Here is a 20,552-nt window from a genome sequence, read left to right on the forward strand (position 1 = left end):
CTGCCTGTGCAGATGGGGTGGCAGCTGGTCTTTGAGCAGTAGCTGCCTGTGGGGGTAGCACATCAGCTTCAGGTGGTATCTCCGCTGCCCTGGTTTTTGGTCTGACAGCTGGTGGCACTGCTGCCTGTGGTACAGCAGGGGTGGCAACTACAGTTGAGCGACTTTGGTCGGATCGGGTTTCATGAAACAAAATTTGTTTCAGATAAAACTGGTCCGACTAGAGCAAAAAAAGTCGGAGTTTCGTCCGAAACCCGACCTCAATGCAAGTCAATGGGGAATAAAAGTCTGCATTGAGTGGATGAACGACGACTTTTATTCCCCCATTGACTTGCATTGGGGTCGGGTTTCGGACGAAACTCTGACTTTTTTTGCCCTAGTCGGACCAGTTTCATCTGAAACAAATTTTGTTTCATGAAACCCGATCCGACCAAAGTCGCTCAACTCTAGTGGCAACCTGTACCCGGGGGTGTTTCACTCCCGTGGATGTGGCCTGCTTGGCCTTGCTGGGTACAAATACCACGGTGGGGACTGCCTCTGCCAGTTGAACATAGGCCTTGTCCCTTTTGTAGGCTACTATAAACTCCTCCGGGATGCGGCGCACGTTCAGGGCATACCAGCCGCGTAGCCCCTCGTGCCGGGTGAAGGTGACGTACTCTCCTGGGTATAGATCACGAGCGGGGTGTCCCCTCCGGAGGTGGGACTCTACATCCCTCCAGCTAACAAAGAGGTCGGAGATCCTCTGGGGGTCTGAGATGAAGCCAAACCCCCTTTCCAGATTGAAGTTCAGGACTTGACTCCAGCCGGCCGAGTCCTGGGGACCGTAGTGCCCGGCACGGGCCTATTCTTTCCAGTCCATGTCAGGGCCCAGCACTGCCAGTCTCTGCTGCTCCCGCTGCTCCGTTGCCAGCTTGCGGATAGTCTGCTGATAGTAAGGCTCTTCCTCCTCCACCTCTTGGGGCTGGCTTCTACCCACCGTGGACAAGGGCTCCACTGCCAGGGGTTCTGGTGTTCCCCCCCAGGGACTAGTATCCCGGTCCCAGACTAGGTCCAGCACGACCTGCCCGGACGTTGGAGCAGACGGGCACCCAGTGGTCTCAGCAGTCGCAGGGGCGGCGGTCATACCTGGCGCCTCCTGACGGTGTTCCGACTCCGGTGCAGGCACTGGATGGCAGCCAGTGGCAGCGGTTGCTGGAGCTGCCTGGTCAGCGGGCGGCGATGGTGGTTGAGCGGATGCTGACTCCGAGTCTGCAGGAGCCTCCAGTGGGACCTGCGCGGCCGCGCTAGGTCCAGGCAGGAGCGCAGTCGCCATCTCCTCTTCTGCTCCCAGGCCCTAGGGTAACTCCTCCTGGCAGGCAGCGACGTCCGGCTGTGGTGCCAGAGTGGGGGCGGCAGCAAACGCTGGTGGCAATGTTACAGATGCCGCGGAGGTAGCAGATGCTGCCGGCGGTGAGGCTGGTGCAGCGGTGACGGGTATCAGTGGTGGAGGTACCATTGGCGCAGGTCCCTCCTGGGCGCGCTGCAGATTCATGGTCCACAGAGCCTCTTGTTTCAGCCACAGATGGTGGGTCAGCTGGGCAATTTCTTCCTCCAGCTGCTGGCGGTCCATTGTGAAAGCAGGATCGAAGCCTTCGGCTAGTGCGCCGGGGAAGACAAACCTCAGCTTCCTCGCGCTCTTCAGGCCTCCGTCCTTCCTCCAACATGGCGTTCTCTCCCCTTCCTGGGCTCCTTTCCCGCCACAGGGCTTTGCTCCTCCTTCCTGGGGTGGCGTCTTCCTCTGCCTACATACCAAGCCAGTATCCGAACCTCTTTGGGGGTAGGCCATGTTGCTGTTCCATAGAAGTTCAGGCAGGGGAGGTCCAGGACAGTTCGCACTCTTTTCTTAGGGCCACCCATGCTGTCACGCCCTTCTTCACCACGCCAGCGGCCATTTTGAGAGTCCATTTTACAGTCTATCATTTTGGTTGTTTTGCACATTTTCAGCAATTTTAAGTCCAATAAATCTGCAGCACACAGGACCCAGTGGTACCGGGCTTCGTCATCCTGTTCGTAACGCCAAAATTGACTCGCCCCCAGAGGCCATGGGGTACTCGGTGCCGGGCCCGTTGCTTTCAATGGGAGATGTCACAGCGGCAGTGACACGACCCGTGGTCTCAGGCGGTCAATGTAAAAGGTGGTAGAATGATGGGGATAAAGTCATTGAGATGATTTGTGACGCCACCTGTGGTTTCTGGTCAGTTTGACCAGCGCTGCAGGGTTGCTTCTCTGGGACAGATGGTGTGGTGTAGCAATGATGTTGTAGCCCTCCACAGGTAGGGCTGTAGTCCCAGGGCAGAGTAGATGAGGTTGGCAAATGAGGAGATAGTGAGAAGTAGATGGTGCAGTGTTAGGCACGGAGATGTAGCAGTGCTAAGTGGGCTGGTGCAGGAAGAAGGCAATGAGACAGATGAATGCAGTTCCAGTTCTTTTACTCATGTTCTTGGCACAGACAGGTGCCCGCTTCAATTAAACCAAAGCTTCAATGCTGCGGTCTCCAGATCAGGGGCTCAGCCAACTCCCAGGCAGATGGAATTAACCTTTCCAGCTCTTCCTTTCGTGTGCCTGTTGTGAACGTCTCCTTTCTAGCGCTTGCACTGAAGTACTTGTGGTTGTGTGTTAAACCCAAGTTCCTCCTTCTTGATGTTATTTAGAACTCTACTTGTACGGCAGACAGCTGTAGCCTGCTTCGGGGACTCCTTGCTATCAAGTCCCGGCTCACTCACGTTGCTGTTGTGCCCCCAAGTCTTAGGTGGGAATAAAGTGGTGACAACTTCTATTCCTCCGGTGTCTGCTGCAGGACCATCAGTATCCATATAACCTCGGGGACCGGACCCCGGCCATGCACTTAAAACTTGAGGAAGGGCTCCGCTCCGACCCTAATCCTTAGTTCTCTTCTTCTCCTTACGTTCCATACTAATCTTTCTTCCTTCTGGAGAATCAGGCTTTCTAGTTCTCTTTCCCATGCCAGCAGCTCCAGGTCACAGGAGTCTGCTGCAGCACCTCCTTCACTCCATCCCTCTCAGGGGATCTTCTCTCACAGACTGACCATCTCCTAATATTCTCCCGCTCTCTTGTGCAGTCTAAGCTCCATCCACCTCCCAGCACTCTTCGTGTTCCAAGCAGGGAGCCACCAAAGGTGTTTTGCTACACTACTATGTTGTGTGGGATGTAGGTGTTGGAGGCTGGTCAGGGGTTCCCATCTTACCTGGAGAGTGGGATACTACACCTCAGGAGGAGGTGCAGTACCTCTGTGGTGACTGAACCCTCAGGGGCGCCACAGTATCTTTCCCTAACACTTATCCCCTATCCTATCCTATACTGTCTCATACATTAATACATACATTACAATTCACATTACACGATATATACAAAAGATGCACAACATAATTCACCTTGGAGTACAATGCTGAGGAGGATTGTGGTCTTCGGGGAGTACAGTGCTGGGGAGAATTGTGGTCTACTGGGAGTACAGCACTGGGGAGGATTGTGTTCTCCTGGGAGTACAGTGCTGGGGAGGATTGTGGTCTCCTGGGAGGACAGCGCTGGGGAGGATTGGGGTCTCCTGGGAGGACAGCGCTGGGGAGGATTGTGCTCTTCTGTGAGGACAACACTGAGGATTGTGGTCTTCTGGGAGGACAGTGCTGGGGATGATTGTGGACTTCTGGGGGGACAGCGCTCTTCTTGTAGGACAGCACTGGGGAGGATTGTGTGCTTCTGAGAGGACAGCACTGGGGAGGATTGTGGGCTTCCGGAGAGGACAGCGCTGGAGAGAATTGTGGGAGGACAGCACTGGGGAAGATTGTGGCTTTCTGGGAGGACAGTACAGGGGAGGATTGTGGTCTTCTGGGAGGACAGCGCTGGGAAGGATTGTAGTCTTCTGGGAGGACAGCACTGGGGAGAATTTTTGTCAGCACTGGGGAGGACTGTGGTTTCCTGGAAGGACAGCACTGGGAAGATTTGTGGTCTATTGGGAGGACAGCACTGAGGAGAATTGTGGTCTCTTGGGATGACAGCACTGGGGAGGATTGTGGTCTCCAGGGAGGACAGTATTGGGGAGGAGTTTGGTCTCTTTGGAGGGAATCACTGGGGAGGATTTACAAAACCAATGAACTAATGACATCTCACTTCTGGGAATACCAAAATGTTTTACCCTAATGGAAATTTACAAGGATTCAATATCTTGGGGCACAAAATAAGGTAGGGCTCACAACAGTACAGAGTACTTAAGGAGAGGAGTTTGTAGATTTTATAAGAGGTAACAGACTGTGGTTACTTAGTGCAAAAAAAGTAGGGCTCTTCCTTGAAGCACAGAGGATTTAAGAGAGGCGTGTGCGACATTATAGGTAAATGTATGGCTGATTTCATATTTGCGTTGGGCAGAGCTGCGGAGGGCTGCATAGTTCCTCCATTAAGCCCCTCCCACTGCCACACCTTTTTCATTCAGCGCCGCCTATGTCGGCATGCGTTCTGCATACCTATCTTTAACATTGGGTACCCAGACCATGCTGATGTATGTGTGGCACCCCAGGAGTTTGGTGGCCACAATGGCCTTGTCTCCCTCCAGGGGGAGTGATGTCATGCCTGGAAGCAAAGAAGGAAGCCCCTTACCAGATAGTTCCAGCATACAACACAGTTCCTGCTCCAGGCCAGCAGAGGCAGCTCTAAACTTGACTTGAGGGGAACTACTCTCTCTGTTCAGGAGGAGGAAGTTAGTGGAGAGAGTTAGAGTCTGCACAAGGTTGAGAGAGGATGTGTGGAGAGGAGCTGGGGATAGGAGCTCCATCTGAGCTTACTGCAGGCTTGAGCGCCAGTGACCGGGCACCGGAGCCCAAGGCTGTGTGGGTACTAAAGCCCTGGCAGAAGAATCCGGAGGGCAGAGGACCGCAGATCCTCTGTCCCCTACTGATACTCGATGACACAGCAGCACGTGTGAGATGCCAGACAGGAGCGACCCCTGAAGCAGACTCCAGGTGCCTATCATGCGAGTGGAGTTCTACCTAAGCATCAGACAGAAAGAGGGACTTAAATAGAGTATACAGCAGCAAGTACCTCAGAGAATAGCGCTAGAAAGGAGGCCTCACAACCCACTTGACCAAGGAAATTTCCAAATTGCTTCCAGGCTGACCGGCTCCAGAACCATCTGTAACCTAAGGACTGTACCTGCATTGCTCAGTAAAAGGTAAAGGAAACTGCACCCTGCTGTGTCTTCCAAATCATTCCTGCACCACACTCACCATCCTCACCTTTAACATCTACTGTACATCCAAACTGCCCTCGGATACAGTTCTACCTGTGGAGAGCTCAACTATCTCTGCTGCCCTGTCACCATCCCAGAGGATCTGCATAGTAGAGACGGTCCCCTGACTGAATTCCACAGACGGCATCACGAACACTTCATTAGGCCTTTTTCACTATCCCTTTTATTGGATGCCCAGGGCCACTGACCGGGTCATGGCTGCTGTGACACCTCTCCTTTGAGAAGTGACCCGGTACCGAGCTTCCCCACTGCCCTAGCGGGCGATACATCTGTGGATGCCTCCGCTTGCATGGTTTTGCGTCGACGCAAGCAGAGGCATCCGCACACATCAGCATGGCTGCGTACCTAATGTTAAATATAGGTGCGTAGGACGCATGTCGATGTAGGCGGAGCTGAATTGAAGAGGTGCAGCAGTGGGAGGGGCTTAATGGAGGCAGATTACTCTATATAGTATAAGAAACAAGTTTCCAGCAGCACAGAGTATGTCAGGGGGTGAGACCAGGCCACTGTGATAATTTTTGTGTGGGCACAGAGACGAATAACAATTGTAATGAATATAAAGCTGGTCTCCAGCAACACATACTATTTCAGGAGGCTACAACTTGGGAGTTAGTTTGATAAAATTGAAGGAGCGACTTTATAGGATTATAGTGATAACACAGCTACATATAAAGAGAGTAATGGTAATTACTGGGGTAAGTCGGCTCTCCAGAAACCTATGCATACATGACAAATGGCTCACTGATAAAATGCCGCTATAGTGGTTTATAAGACTAAATCACAGCTCTTTAGATAATATGGAGAAGGAATGAAGGATCAATCTCATGTAACAGTGAGAATCTGTAATAAAAGGACATAAGGGCTTGTTCACACGCAGCGATTGTTTGCATGAAAAATGGGTCAATAACGCACGTACTTTCTGCAGTGTTTTTCCTATCAACGTTCTATTTTTTTGCAAGAGAAATTTGCTACAAATACTAAACGTGTGCACAAAGCCTTTATAAAGATGGGGTCAGCGGGTCCGTGGGAGGGGGCTAGTGCATCGTCCTCTGAAGGACTCCCCTCTCCGCTTCATAAAACAACCTTTAAGCAGTAAATGGATGACTTTAGAGTGAACCTCAGAAATCTCAGCGACATATGAGACCCAGATTACGTGATCACCTTGCTGCCAGCAAATAATAAAGGACAGTCTATTTTTGCAGATCGCTCTCTAACCTTCACAGCTGTTTTGTTTCGGATCTGGCCGGTGGCGGAGAAAAGCAAATTAGACGATCACTGAAATCTGTGACCACCCCGAGGTGCATTGGATATACATTGAATAAATTCTGTATGAACCGAATCTGTCAGGAAGGGGTTAAAAGTGAAAAACTATAAACTCTTCAACTGGTGTTTCCTAGACCTTCCATGTACCTGTCTCCCACCCTGACCTCCCATCAGCTCCTCTTCATTCTTCTCCCACCGGTCTTCCAGCGAGCACCACTGCTCAATAAGCCCCTCGCTGTCTCCTCCTTCCCAACTGTTGATGTTACTAAATAAAAAAGGCTAAAAAAAAGTCTGCTTATTCTCCAAAAAACAGTAACACACCATTCACGTTAATAGAGCTAAACTGTAATACCAGACAAAGCCATGGTCAGGTGTGGTGCTGTTACTGGAATAAAACAGACTTTTTTCTACTTTTAGGCAATGTTTTAAAAAATGACCTTGACATTGAGAGCTTTTGACATTGAGAGCTTTTGACCATTACCTCTGACTTGCGGTCAGTCAAAAGCTTCGGTCACAAGATGGTGAACAGAAGCGGCGCCAGGAAAAGAACTAGGTGGAGGCTGGTGAGCATACTACTGTCAGCAAAGAACAAACATTAGGGATATCACCCTGGTGCTGAAATAAAAAAAAACGTATGAAACATAGGCCCATCTCATCAAGATAGATGATGTTCACGTTGGTTTTGATGAGGAGGCGTGTTGGAGTCAGACACTCCCAATTCATGAAGAGGCACCTGGCTTTAAATAAATCAGGAACCTCTGACGAGTGGTGTGCGCCTCACCACAGATATTACTCCAGTCCCTGACTGGAGTAAAATTTTTGGCATAAGGAATGCCGCTGATTAGCTGCTGAAAAGCAGCTTACTGACATTTTCCTAATAAAAGAAGTAAATTATTTATGAAAAAAACACACAAAAGACTAAAGCGAGCACAAACAGGGGCATAAACTAATATGAGAATGATCTAATATCTTCTCAATATCTGCAAGGGAAAAAAATGATGAATTGATTGATAGGTCAGCCACCATTAATCAGATCCCTTCTCTCCTCATTCGGGTCCATATAAAGGTTTCCTGCAATCTTTACATATCATCCAAGCTTTACTTAAACTCTGGCCACATCTAGAGCACCAAACAAAATCCAGATCTTAAAGGGGTTGTCCAGGTTTACCTCAAAAGTCTCGACACCCACTGATCAGCAAGCTAATCTTAATACAGAACCCCATTAAGACATTTTCTGATACATTTCAGTAATAAATTCTAAAAATCCCTCATTTTAGTATTCCATATATACCGCACCAGGTGATGTTATCACAATTAGGATGGTGGACCACCTGTAGCTTTTCCACGGGGTCCTCAGGTTGTAGTGCTATTGATGGCATTCCTTTAAAACATAGAACTGGAACGAATCGAATTATTGAGATGTAAATTGAGTGGTAATCCGGATAATCTATATTGATCGCTTGACGGGTATAGCAGCAGAGGAGAAGTGTACAGCAACCAGACTCCCGACCTGTGAGACAGGACCACAGCGGACACACTGCCGTCTCCGATATTCCGGGTCACTACTATTGATCATCACTACCGGCGTAATACACTTGGAGAATGAAAGGTCACATAACCCGTGCACGGTTCGATATCCCCCTGCAGCCCAGACACAGTGGTTCCTTAATTAAACTGAATTGTGCTTGTATCCGAACGAGTTTAATGCAGAAATTGCTGCATCCTGGAAATCCATCAACATTTAAAGTGACAGTTACATCAATGCAGAATGTAGCAAGATTATCCATGTCCACTATGCTCTACCAGAGATTTTCTAGAGTGTATGGGGAAAATCTCCATCATCAGTAAACTCTAAGCATCAGCGGGAGGGGGACATAAAGCAGTATTAGGGTCATAGGGAAAGAAACACAGTCGTCTATACAGTATAATGGACCCCATATAGTGCTTCATACAGTATAATGGCCCCACATAGTGCTCCATATACTATATTGGCCACACATAGTGCTCCATACAGTATAATGGTAAAATTGACCCCATATATTGCTCTATATAGTATAATGGCCCCACATAGTGTTCCATACAGTATAATGGACCCCATATAGTGCTTGATATAGTATAATGACCACACTTAGTGAGCCATACAGTATAATGGCTCCACATAGTGCTTCATACAGTATAATGGGCACCACATAGTGCTCCATAGTGTAAATTGACCCCACATAGTGCTCCATACAGATAAAGTCCCCAAATATTGCTCCATACAGTATAATGACCAAATGTAGTGCTCCATACAGTATAAAAGCACCACACAGTGCTTCATACAGTATAAAGGGGCCATGCATTGTCCTCCATACACAATAATAGGCCCCACATTAAAACTGCTCCGGTCTCGGCAGAGAAGGATCTGAAACTATTCACTGCTTGGCACAGTGGGCGAGTTGTAATGACGTCATCACGCCCGCTGCACTGAGACTTCAACCGATGCTCCCTCCTCCATCAGTGCTTTCAACTGTACTAGAGATGCCAATACAGTTGAAAGTGGTTGCTGAGCAGGGGACACCAGGGGTCACCCGGCATTATGGCCAAATATACTCACCCTGCGGGCCAGATTTGGACCGTGGGTCAGAGTTTGACATACAGTGGTGTGACAAAGTGTTTGCCCCCTTCCTGATTTCATATTCTTTTGCATGTTTGTCACATTTAAATGTTTCAGATCACCAAACAAATGTAAATATTAGACAAAGATAACACAAGTAAACACAGAATGCAGCTTTTAAATGAAGGTCTTTATTATTAAGGGAAAAAGAAATCCAAACCTACAGGGCCCTGTGTGCAAAGTGATTGCTCCCTAATCCTAATAACTGGTTGGGCCACCCTTAGCAGCAACAACTACAATCAAGCGTTTGTGATAACTGGCAGTAAGTTTTTTGCAATGCTCTGGAGGTATTTTAACCCACTCATCTTTGCAGAATTGTTGTAATTCAGCCACATTAGAGGATTTCCGAGCATAAATTGCCTATTTAAGGTCATGTCACAGCATCTCAATTGGATTAAGGAGTTCAGGACTTTGACTAGGTCACAGATGTATGGAGGAGACAGGTTGTGGATGGCTTTGTATGCCAAGGTTAGGGTTTTGATCTGGAGTCTCTGGGCAGTGGGGAGCCAGTAAAAGGATTGACAGAGGACAGAGACCGGGGAATAGCGGGGGGGAAAGGTGGATTAGTTGGGCAGAAGTGCTTAGGATAGGTGGGGAATGAGAGTCAAAGAAGGGAAGCCACAGAGCAAGAGGTTGCAATAGTCAAGGCAATAGATGATGAGGGCATACACTAGTGTTTTTGCAGATTCTTGATTACAGAATGTACCGATCCGGGATAAATTTTTGAGGTGAAATCGGCAGGAAGTAGAAAGGAGATGGATATGTGGTTTGAAGGAGAGATCAGAGTCAAGGATTACCCTGAGGCAGCGAGACTGTGGGACAGGAGAGAGTGAGCAGCCATTGACTTTGATGGATAGGTCTATTGGGGGGTGAGTGAGATGGGGTTAAGATGATGAGTTTTGTTTTGTCCATGGTAAGTTTTAGAAATCGAGCAGAGAAAAAGGATGAAATAGCAGAGAGACATTGTGGAATTCTGGTCAGTAGGGAGGTGATATCAGGTCCAGAGATGTAGATCTGCATGGCATCAGCATAGAGGTGATACTGAAAGCCGTGAGATTCAATGAGCTATCCCAGGCTGAAGGTCTAATCTGTATGTATGGGTACAACACAGTACCAATTCTCTTATTTTGTATATAAGGACAAAGCATAGTTCCACTTCTCTTTTTCTGGATATATGAATACTGCACAGTACCAATTTTCTTATTCTCTATATGGACAATGCACATCTGTTACTTAGCAGAATACTGGCATAAAAGCTTTAATCAATCGAGCCCATAGTCCCCCGATGATGTGTTGACAATGTTTCAGACTAAAACATACAGTATGTTGCTGTCCATGTGTCTGATTCAGGCTGCTCGTTGTTCAAGCAAACTGAATCTGATGAATGGGGTTAGTATTAATTTATTTTGTGGTGTTCACTGATATGCATTTGCTTTGCTACAAGGACTACTATAGATGTGATAACCTTATGAGTTTCCCTCCTGCTGGTCTAAGAGAAAATCTACGTGACTTTGAGGATCCCTTTCATCACTTACTTCTTTTGGGAGGTGGGCAGAAATACAGCGGGGCTCTTGGCCAACAATTGCTACCTATGTGGATGCTATGAGCATCTTTGGGCCCTCAAAGCATCAGCAAGGGAAGGCCACCTATTCCCAATCCACACTTTGGCCTTCTGGGCCCTTGTCCTCTGGGAGTGGACTGCCGATGGACCACATCATTGATAGCTTTTTGCGTGATATGTTGTATTTGGGTACAGAAAGCCACAGCTTTGAGCTTTCTAAAAAAATCAAGACAAAATATGAACAATATAAAACTTACAGTGTTTTTTATTAAGGATATAATAAGTTTGTCGAGACTGTTTGGTGTGTGACAAATCTCTGCTTCTCTACCTGCAGATTTATCAGAGGTTTTGGTTAGTATTCAAGAAGGCTTCTAGTAAAGGACCCAAGCGTCTGGAGAAGTTTTCAGATGAGCGAGCGGCATACTTCCGATGTTATCATAAGGTAAATAGGAGAAATTCTGCATGAAGAAAGAAGATTTATATTCACTGAGGACAGCATTATAGTAGCTATACTCTTGTACATAGGGACAGTATTAAAGTAGCTATACTCTTGTACATAGGGTAGGTATTATAATAGTTATATTCTTGTACATGGGGGACAGTATTATAGCAGTTATATTCTTGTACATAGGGTCAGTATTATAGTAGTTATATTCTTGTACATAGGGGGCGGTATTATAGTAGTTATATTCTTGTACATAGGGGCAGTATTATAGTAGTTATATTCTTGTACATAGGGGCAGTATTATAGTAGTTATATTCTTGTACATAGGGGGCAGTATTATAGTAGCTATATTCTTGTACATAGGGGGCGGTATTATAGTAGTTATATTCTTGTACATAGGAGCAGTATTATAGTAGTTATATTCCTGTACATAGGGGCAGTATTATAGTAGTTATATTCTTGTACATAGGGGCAGTATTATAGTAGTTATATTCTTGTACATAGGAGCAGTATTATAGTAGTTATATTCCTGTACATAGGGGCAGAATTATAGTAGTTATATTCTTGTATATAGGGGCAGTATTATAGCAGTTATATTCTTGTACATAGGGGCAGTATTATAGTAGTTATATTCTTGTACATAGGAGCAGTATTATAGTAGCTATATTCTTATTTACAGGGGCAGTATTATAGTAGTTATATTCTTGTACATAGGGGGCAGTATTATAGTATTTATATTCTTGTACATAGGGGGCAGTATTATAGTAGCTATATTCTTGTACATAAGGGGCGGTATTATAGTAGTTATATTCTTGTTCATAGGAGCAGTATTATAGTAGTTATATTCCTGTACATAGGGGCAGTATTATAGTAGTTATATTCTTGTACATAGAGGCAGTATTATAGTAGTTATATTCTTGTACATAGGAGGCAGTATTATAGTAGTTATATTCTTGTACACAGGAGCAGTATTATAGCAGTTATATTCTTGTACATAGGGGCAGTATTATAGTAGTTATATTCTTGTACATAGGGGCAGTATTATGGTAGCTATATTCTTATTTATAGGGGCAGTATTATAGTATTTATATTCTTGTACATAGGGGACATAGAATCATAGAATCATAGAATCATAGAATCGTAGAGTTGGAAGGGACCTCCTGGGCCATCTGGTCCAACCCCCTGCTCAAAGCAGGATTCGCTAAATCATCCCAGTCAGATGTCTGTCCAGCCTCTGTTTGAAGACTTCCATTGAAGGAGAACTCACCACTTCTCGTGGCAGCCTGTTCCACTCATTGATCACTCTAACTGTCAAAAAGTTTTTTCTAATATCTAATCTGTGTCTCCTCCCATTCAGTTTCATCCCATTGCTTCTAGTCTTTCCTTGTGCAAATGAGAATAAAGTTGATCCTTCTACAATGTGACAGCCCTTGAGATATTTGTAGACAGCTATTAAGTCTCCTCTCAGTCTTCTCTTTTGCAAACTAAACATTCCCAAATCCTGCAACCTTTCCTCATAAGACAGGGTTTGCAGACCGGTCACCATTCTGGTCGCTCTTTTCTGAACTTGCTCCAGTTTGTTAATGTCTTTTTTAAAATGTGGTGCCCAAAACTGGACACAATATTCCAGATGAGGTCTGACCAAAGAGGAGTAGAGGGAAATAATGACTTCACGTGATCTAGACTGTATGCTTCTGTTAATACATCCTAGAATTGCATTTGCCTTTTTTGCTGCTGCATCACACTGTTGACTCATATTCAGTCTGTGATCTATTAGTATACCCAAGTCTTTTTCACATGTGCTGTCACTTAGCCCTATTCCTCCCATTCTATATATGCTTTTTTCATTTTTATTGCCCAGATGTAGTACTTTGCATTTCTCCCTGTTAAAAACCATTCTGTTAGTTGCTGCCCACTTCTCCAGTATTGTAGTAGTTATATTCTTGTACATAGGGGGCAGTATTATAGTAGCTATATTCTTGTACATAGGGGGCGGTATTATAGTAGTTATATTCTTGTACATAGGAGCAGTATTATAGTAGTTATATTCCTGTACATAGGGGCAGTATTATAGTAGTTATATTCTTGTACATAGGGGCAGTATTATAGCAGTTATATTCCTGTACATAGGGGCAGAATTATAGTAGCTATATTCTTATTTATAGGGGCAGTATTATAGTATTTATATTCTTGTACATAGGGGACAGTATTGTAGTAGTTATATTCCTGTACATAGGGGGTAGTATTATAGTAGCTATATTCTTGTACATAGGGGGCGGTATTATAGTAGTTATATTCTTGTACATAGGAGCAGTATTATAGTAGTTATATTCCTGTACATAGGAGCAGTATTATAGTAGTTATATTCTTGTACATAGGGGCAGTATTATAGCAGTTATATTCCTGTAGATAGGGGCAGAATTATAGTAGCTATATTCTTATTTATAGGGGCAGTATTATAGTATTTATATTCTTGTACATAGGGGACAGTATTGTAGTAGTTATATTCCTGTACATAGAGGCAGTATTATAGTATGGTACTTATTTTTTTTTTTACATAGGGACAGTATTATAATAGTTATATTTTTGTACATAAGGGGGTGGCAATTTAGTACTTAGTTTCTAGTACATTTATTGTACTTTTATCCACATTGAACATTTCCCTGTTCTGAATTATGATTACTTCGCTCCAACAATTTATAAATTATATTGTGGAGGGCCAGTCGGGACCTTTGCAGGAGAATTACAGTGACAACTGTTATTTTGCTGTCGCACTTTTCACAGGCATTTATCACACATTAGTGAAAGGCACAGGAGGAGAAACCTGTAATGTCACATAATTATGCCCCACACAATGTGGGTGCTCGCGTCCGACACCTTGTTATGCTTTCTGCCATATAAATGATGTTTTCAGCCTTAATCATTAGTGGAGAGTGCAGTAACTGAAGTATATAGAGGATTTGCCGGTGATTCTTATTAATGCACTGCATTTACTGCTGCCACCATCTACGCTCAGGTTATGTCAGACTGACAGAGAGCTCAGCCACGGTCGGTGACCCCAGGCCTAGCGGGTAAATGTTTCCTGTACAGCCTGTTTTTTTTTTTTCCCTTTGCTTGTCATAGAAAATATTGATTTAGATTCTCTGGGAAAGTATCACACATGATAAGCTTAGATACAGCAGATTAGTGAATAGTATAACACGTGACAGGCTTCCATACATTAGCTCTGCAAGTAATAAAGCAGGCTTAGATATTCCGCAGGTGTGGCTTAAAAAAAAAAAGAAGATATTACGCTCCACTCCTGGAGTCCTCTGTGCTGCTGGGAGACCTTGTTCCAGCCACTCTCCTTAAATATTCTGTGCTGCTGTGGATCCTTCAGTTTCCACAAGATCAGCATGTTCCTCTCCTGAAATACTCTGCACAGCGGTAAATATTTCTTTTTTTGGACTAGTGTATACCATGGTCTTATAAAGGCCATAAGGAACTCCCCCTTTTCCTTGTCATGCACCAGGAATATACTTTTACAGAATTTTTTTTCATCATCTATGGTAACAGGCAGAGAGATCGGTTTTTCGGTGAAAGTGTTAAAAGGTTTGGCGGCGGCTGAGGATGAGGTCGGTCTGGTCACCGCTGTCAGTTCTTTGTTCCCTTAATGAAGCTGTTTGTACATTTTGCAGGCGCTAATCAATATGTGTTTCTATGACATGAGGCAGGAGTATCACAGGGGAGCACAGAACTGAGAGCGCCGGCTGCGCATTACTCTTCAGGACATGATTTATGGAGGGTTTCTAGGTCGCTACCGCTCCCTAAAAATATATATATTGTTAGAAAGCAGGAGGTAAGGACCTGGGTGGCAGGTAAAGGTTGCTGAGATGGTTTTTAGTTTGGCTGGGGTTTTGGGTTCAGGATTTAGGAGCGACAGAAAGAGCCTGGGTGGGAAAGGTCGCTCCCATGTTCCGACCTGGTTCTTATAGGTTGAGATCAGCAGAGTGTGTTGTGTTGTTGCTGGAGAAAAAACGTTCATGGTGGACAGTATATGCTAGAGACTGAGACGTGTCTGTAATACCAAGTTGAGGTGACTGATTCTCTTTCCTTACCCAGAGAAAAGACTGTTTTGTTATTCATTTGTCCTGAAGAAAGGATGTTTTCATTTTGGAGCTGTACAGTTTATGAAGTACAATAAACTTTATTCAGTTTTGATGTATAAACCCTGTGCCTGTGTGTATGCATGAGGCTACCAGAGAGCTGAAGCCCCTAAGAGATATATACTGTGTGTGTATATATATATATTAGTTTTTTATTGCGGGAACATGTTTATATTCAAGTGATCATAGGGGTGCCTGTCGTCATGTACAACTTTCCAACAGCAAGGACCCCATGTTCCTGCCTGCGTGACCAATCTGTGGGTCAGATGGAGACCTTTCAATAACAATCCATACATCTTCTTCTTCCAGGTTACAGAGCTCAACAATGTAAAAAGCATTGTCAGACTCCCGAAAACAACCAAGAAGCACGCGGTGGGAATATTCTTTATGGATGATACCTCCAAAACGTTTGCTTGTGAGTCAGGTAAGATATGAGATGTACTTATAAAGGCTCATCTCGGCTAGGCGCCATGCTGAGGATGGGCCGACACTCCGTGATCGCCCTCTGGCCTGATCCCACTTATTTAGTATTTAGTATGAGTGCAGAAATCCCGGCACTTACAACCTTGGCTGTCATCGGTAAGGTTATTGATGGTTGTCTGAGGAATGTTCTGCCGCGCAGAAAGCACTTGTGCAAATCATCAAGATCCGCTGCTGGCAGCTATTTTACAATTGCTGGCTAATGATGTTCCCAATGTGCTTGATGGGAGACAATTCTGAAGATGCTGAAGACCATGGTATCACGTTTAGGACATGCAAACAGCTCATAACACGTGGCCTGGCTTTGTCATGTTGAAAAACGGCTCCTGGGACACTTTGGAGAAAAGGCCATTCCACTAGTTCCACAGGAAAATTAATGTAATACAGTGCACCTAGAATGAAAACGAGACAGGTCTGGCTGCCATACATTATCCCACCCCCCACCATATGCTGAGGCGTAGGACCAGTGTGACTTTCCCTCGTGAAGGCCTCTTCATGGCATTGACTAGTGTATTGAACCAGTGATGTTAGTAACCATGACAACCTGTCAGACATGATATAGCGGCTGATTGTCACCAACAATTGATGGAGTAATTGATGGAGAAGCTGTCACTTTAGTAAGGTGTGTGAATCTCAGGGACATCTGATCACCTGTAATAAAGTATCAAATAGTTAGAATAGGAAGGTGGAGTTAACACTTAAAAATAGTGTCAGATGTATAAATCCCACTTTCTAATATCATATCAACAAAGACTAAGTTGATAGATTAGGGGGCCCACATTCAAGACCCTACAAAGACCTGGCCCTTCCAGGCATTGCAAAGAGAACCAATTGATTTTATCCAGAAATGTGTAATGCCTCACTTGGCCTGTGGAGGAGCTGCAGGGAAACAGCACCAAGCGCAGAGGATCACTCAGCAGGAAGACATTCTGTGATTTGCTCATTTTTACTGAAATGGTCTAGTAAAAGTGAGAACCACAGCAGAAAATAGCAATAGGTGTTTGAAACGTAATTTATATGATGTATTAATTTATAGAAGTAAGTGCGGTGAGACACGGAGCGACGTCACTCACTGCAGCTGAAAACCGGCCTTAATGCGCTGGAGAAGAGCCATTTATGTAATTGCAACTTGAAACGCGTTTGGTGGAATAACAGTCTACAGCCGTGTAAGCAAGACTTAAATGAAATGGATTTTCAGCTTCTGGATCTAAAAAATATATACCCACTCACTGACAGCATGCAGAGATCTTAATAATGATGAGAGATTGAATCACAAAGGTCTGATTTTTTATAGCATTTGCAACTTTTTTTTGTCTAGTTTTTGTTGCTTTACACCTAATTTTCTTATGTGCTTTATGCTTTTGTTTGCATCTTTTTAAATTTATTTTACATGCCTTTTTATGTTTTTTTTTATGTTCGGCATTGTGGGCTAGGTTCGGAGTTTTCACCTAAGTCATCATTTGCAACTTTTCTGAAAGCTGCAAAATTTTGTCACAAATGTAGTCGCCTCCCTGGAAAGATTTCATGCGCCCAAAAGTTTTGCTTTTTTTTTTTGTGATTTTTAGGCAGCACATGTAATTTTTTTGTGAAGAAAAAGTTGCAAAAAAAGTTAAAGTAAAAAATTAAAGAGCATTTTTGATTTTTCACACAATTCAATAAAGAAAAGTAGCCAAAAAAAAAGGATGATTCGTACTCTTCTGTCTTATTAGAAATTTTCGGAATCCTTGTTTTGTATTGATTAAGACGTTTTTACATAAGGCTGGACTGGCCCCTTAAGGGCTGTATATTAGCGGCACAATGATATTTATGGTATACCCGCCTTGTGTTGTGTTTTCCTGCAGATCTTGAAGCTGATGAATGGTGTAAGGTGCTGCACACTGAGTGTCTTGGGACCCGGATAAATGACATAAGTTTGGGGGAACCAGATCTGCTGGCAACTGGTGTAGAAAGAGAGCAAAATGGTGAGAGATCATCCTAGGCCATCATACACACCGGTAGTGCAAGTACTCCAGTCACATCCAAAGCTGGACAGATCTTCTGACTTCAGCTACCTGGAACGTTGTGCTGGCAGTCATACCTTTAATTGACATGGTTAATTTAAGGTGTTGAAAGGGGTGTCCACCATTTGGTTACCCCCTTCTCATCCCTCATGCTTGGCCCTGTTAAAATAAAAACATCTTTACTCGCCTCTGGTGCTGGCGCCGTCCCAGCGGTGTCAACACTTGGATTCCCGGGGCTCATTGTGAGATTGTTATGACACGTGAGTCTGGCGCCCAAACAGCGCTGGTGTCTCTGTCTCCGCACTCGGACAAATCGAACACGAAGAGGAAGTCAGAGAGCAGCCACAGCCCTCACTTCCTGCCCAATGCACCCGAAAATGGCGATAGTGACGCCAGTGCTGAGGTTCACGTGTCATAGCAACCTCGCATGAGCCATGGGAATGCAAGTGTTGACACCGCTGAAACGGTGCTGGCACCGGGGATAAGTATATGTGTTTTAATTTTAATGAGGGATGAGCAGGGGCTGTCCAGTTAGTGGACAATCCCTTTAAGTTTCATTGCACGGTGGGAGATGTAGGATTTCTTCACTACCTATATTTATGCTATTCATATTAATTTAAAGGGACTCTGACACCAGGTGTTTGCTACCCAATCAGAGAGCAGCATGACGTAGGGGAAGGGGCCCTGATTCCAGCAATGTATCACTAGCTTTACTGAGTGCTGCAGTTTTGAATAAAAACTGTTTTCTCTGCTGCATATTTACCAGTTCTCTGAATGCTGACCTCTGTATAACCCCGCCCATACCACTGATTGGCTGCTCTCTGGGTACACTGTGCATAGGCAGAAAGTTGCCTTTCAGTGGTGGGGGAAGGGTTGGACTATATGACAGCAGGCCAACTAGTGATAATCCCCTACTGATAAAACTGTGATGTTACAAACACTATAGCAGGCAACCCAGTAATTGACACATCACTAGAATCAGGGTATCGGACCCTACATTATGCTGCTCTCAGTTTAGGAAGCAAAAATCCGGTGACCGATTCCTTTTAAACAACAGGGCTCAGCAATTACAAGAAATCTTGCAGCAAAACTGAATGCAGCTTTGGATGTGACTGTAGAAGAAATTTCATAAACTACTAAAGATTATGCACTATTCCCCATACTGAAATCCATGAAATCCATGTCAGGTTGTTACAATGGCTCAATATATAATCTATGGTTGACTTTGTTTTTCTGAATATTTTCTATCCTAGTTTCTTTTATAGAGATTTTTGACTAACGTTCTGTTTTTCTCCCAGAGAGATTCAATGTGTATTTGATGCCGTCCCCTAATACAGATGTCCATGGGGAGTGTACACTGCAGATCACCTTTGAGAACATCAGCTTATGGGATGTGCAGAACCCCAGGTTGAAGCTGGTGTCTTGGCCACTAAGCTCATTGCGGAGGTACGGACGGGACCCAGCCTGGTTCACATTTGAAGCTGGCAGGTGGGTAGACAGAAGCCACACATGACCTGCTCTGTTTGAATGGTTCCTCTGATCCTCAGATAAAGGTCCAGCAGTGCATGAATGCCCATTATTGGATTAAGGTTCATCATTGAATTAAAAAAAAAATGAATATAAGTCCATAATTAGATGCAGCTCCATTGTTAAAAAAGGTCTGTGCCTGTATAAAGTTTCCTCAGTAGAGAGAAGCCTGTCATTAAATGTCATCATTAGATAAAGGTCCTTGATTAGATGAAGGACTATCATTGGACAAATCATTACATGAATAACCATTATCCTCTAGGTCGATTTTTAAACAAAGGTCCATTATAGGATAAAGTTCAATATTTGGATATAGGTTCATCATTGAATAAAAAAATGCGTTTTTATTCAATGTAGCTTCATCACTAAATGAATGATCATCATTGGTGAAAGGTTCATCATTGGATTAAGGTCCATCATGGAATATTGGGTTGTCACTGGAGAAAGGTCCATCACTAAATGAAGGTCCTTTCATTGGAGAAAAGTCCATCACTAAATGAAGGTCCATCGTTGCAGAAAGGTTCATTAATGGATGTAGGTTCATCACTGGGTGTAAGTTCATCATTGGAGAAAGGTCCATCATTAGATGTAGGTTCATTATTAGATAAAGTTCCATCATTAATAATAATAATTTTATTTCTATAGCGCCAACATATTCCGCAGCACTTTACATTATAGAGGGGATTTCTACAGACAATAGACATTACAGCATACCAATAAACACATAGATAAAAAACGATACCAAGAGGAATGAGGGCCCTGCTCGCAAGCTTACAATCTATAAGGGAAAAGGGGAGACACGAAAAGTGGGTGGTAACAGTTGCTTTTATTGTTTGGACCAGCCATAGTGTAAGAATCGGGTGTTCCTGTGATGCTGCATGAACCAGTTAACAGTCTAAATATGTAACAGTACAGACACAGAGGGCTATTAAATACATAAAGCGTGTGAGAACATGATGCTAGGAACCAGGTCATAGTAAAAAATTTTGAATGGGCCAACAGGGATAGTTAGGTTAATGCGTTGAGGTGATAGGACAGTCTGAACAAATGTGTTTTTAGGGCACGCTTAAAACTATGGGGATTGGGGATTAATCGTTTTAACCTGGGTAGTGCATTCCAAAGAATTGGCGCAGCACGTGAAAAGTCTTGGAGACAGGAGTGGGAGGTTCTGATTATTGAGGA

The 20,552-nt window shown here is 44.4% G+C and overlaps 1 protein-coding gene across 1 annotated transcript in view; it reads left to right on the forward strand.

Annotated features, from left to right (window-relative positions):
* The window catches only part of DOK5 (docking protein 5), a 115,384-nt gene that overhangs the window by 77,799 nt on the left and 17,033 nt on the right, over window positions 1-20,552 (forward strand). The window contains exons 2-5 of the mRNA XM_073580657.1: window positions 11,108-11,215; window positions 15,673-15,787; window positions 17,685-17,804; window positions 19,142-19,331. Coding sequence (XP_073436758.1) covers window positions 11,108-11,215; window positions 15,673-15,787; window positions 17,685-17,804; window positions 19,142-19,331 — 533 coding nt within the window. The remainder of the gene's footprint in view (window positions 1-11,107; window positions 11,216-15,672; window positions 15,788-17,684; window positions 17,805-19,141; window positions 19,332-20,552) is intronic.

The sequence above is a fragment of the Dendrobates tinctorius genome, unplaced genomic scaffold, assembly GCF_039654945.1.
Source record: "Dendrobates tinctorius isolate UK_male_01 unplaced genomic scaffold, ASM3965494v1 ptg000065l, whole genome shotgun sequence".
In the NCBI taxonomy this organism is placed as follows: Eukaryota; Metazoa; Chordata; class Amphibia; order Anura; family Dendrobatidae; genus Dendrobates; species Dendrobates tinctorius.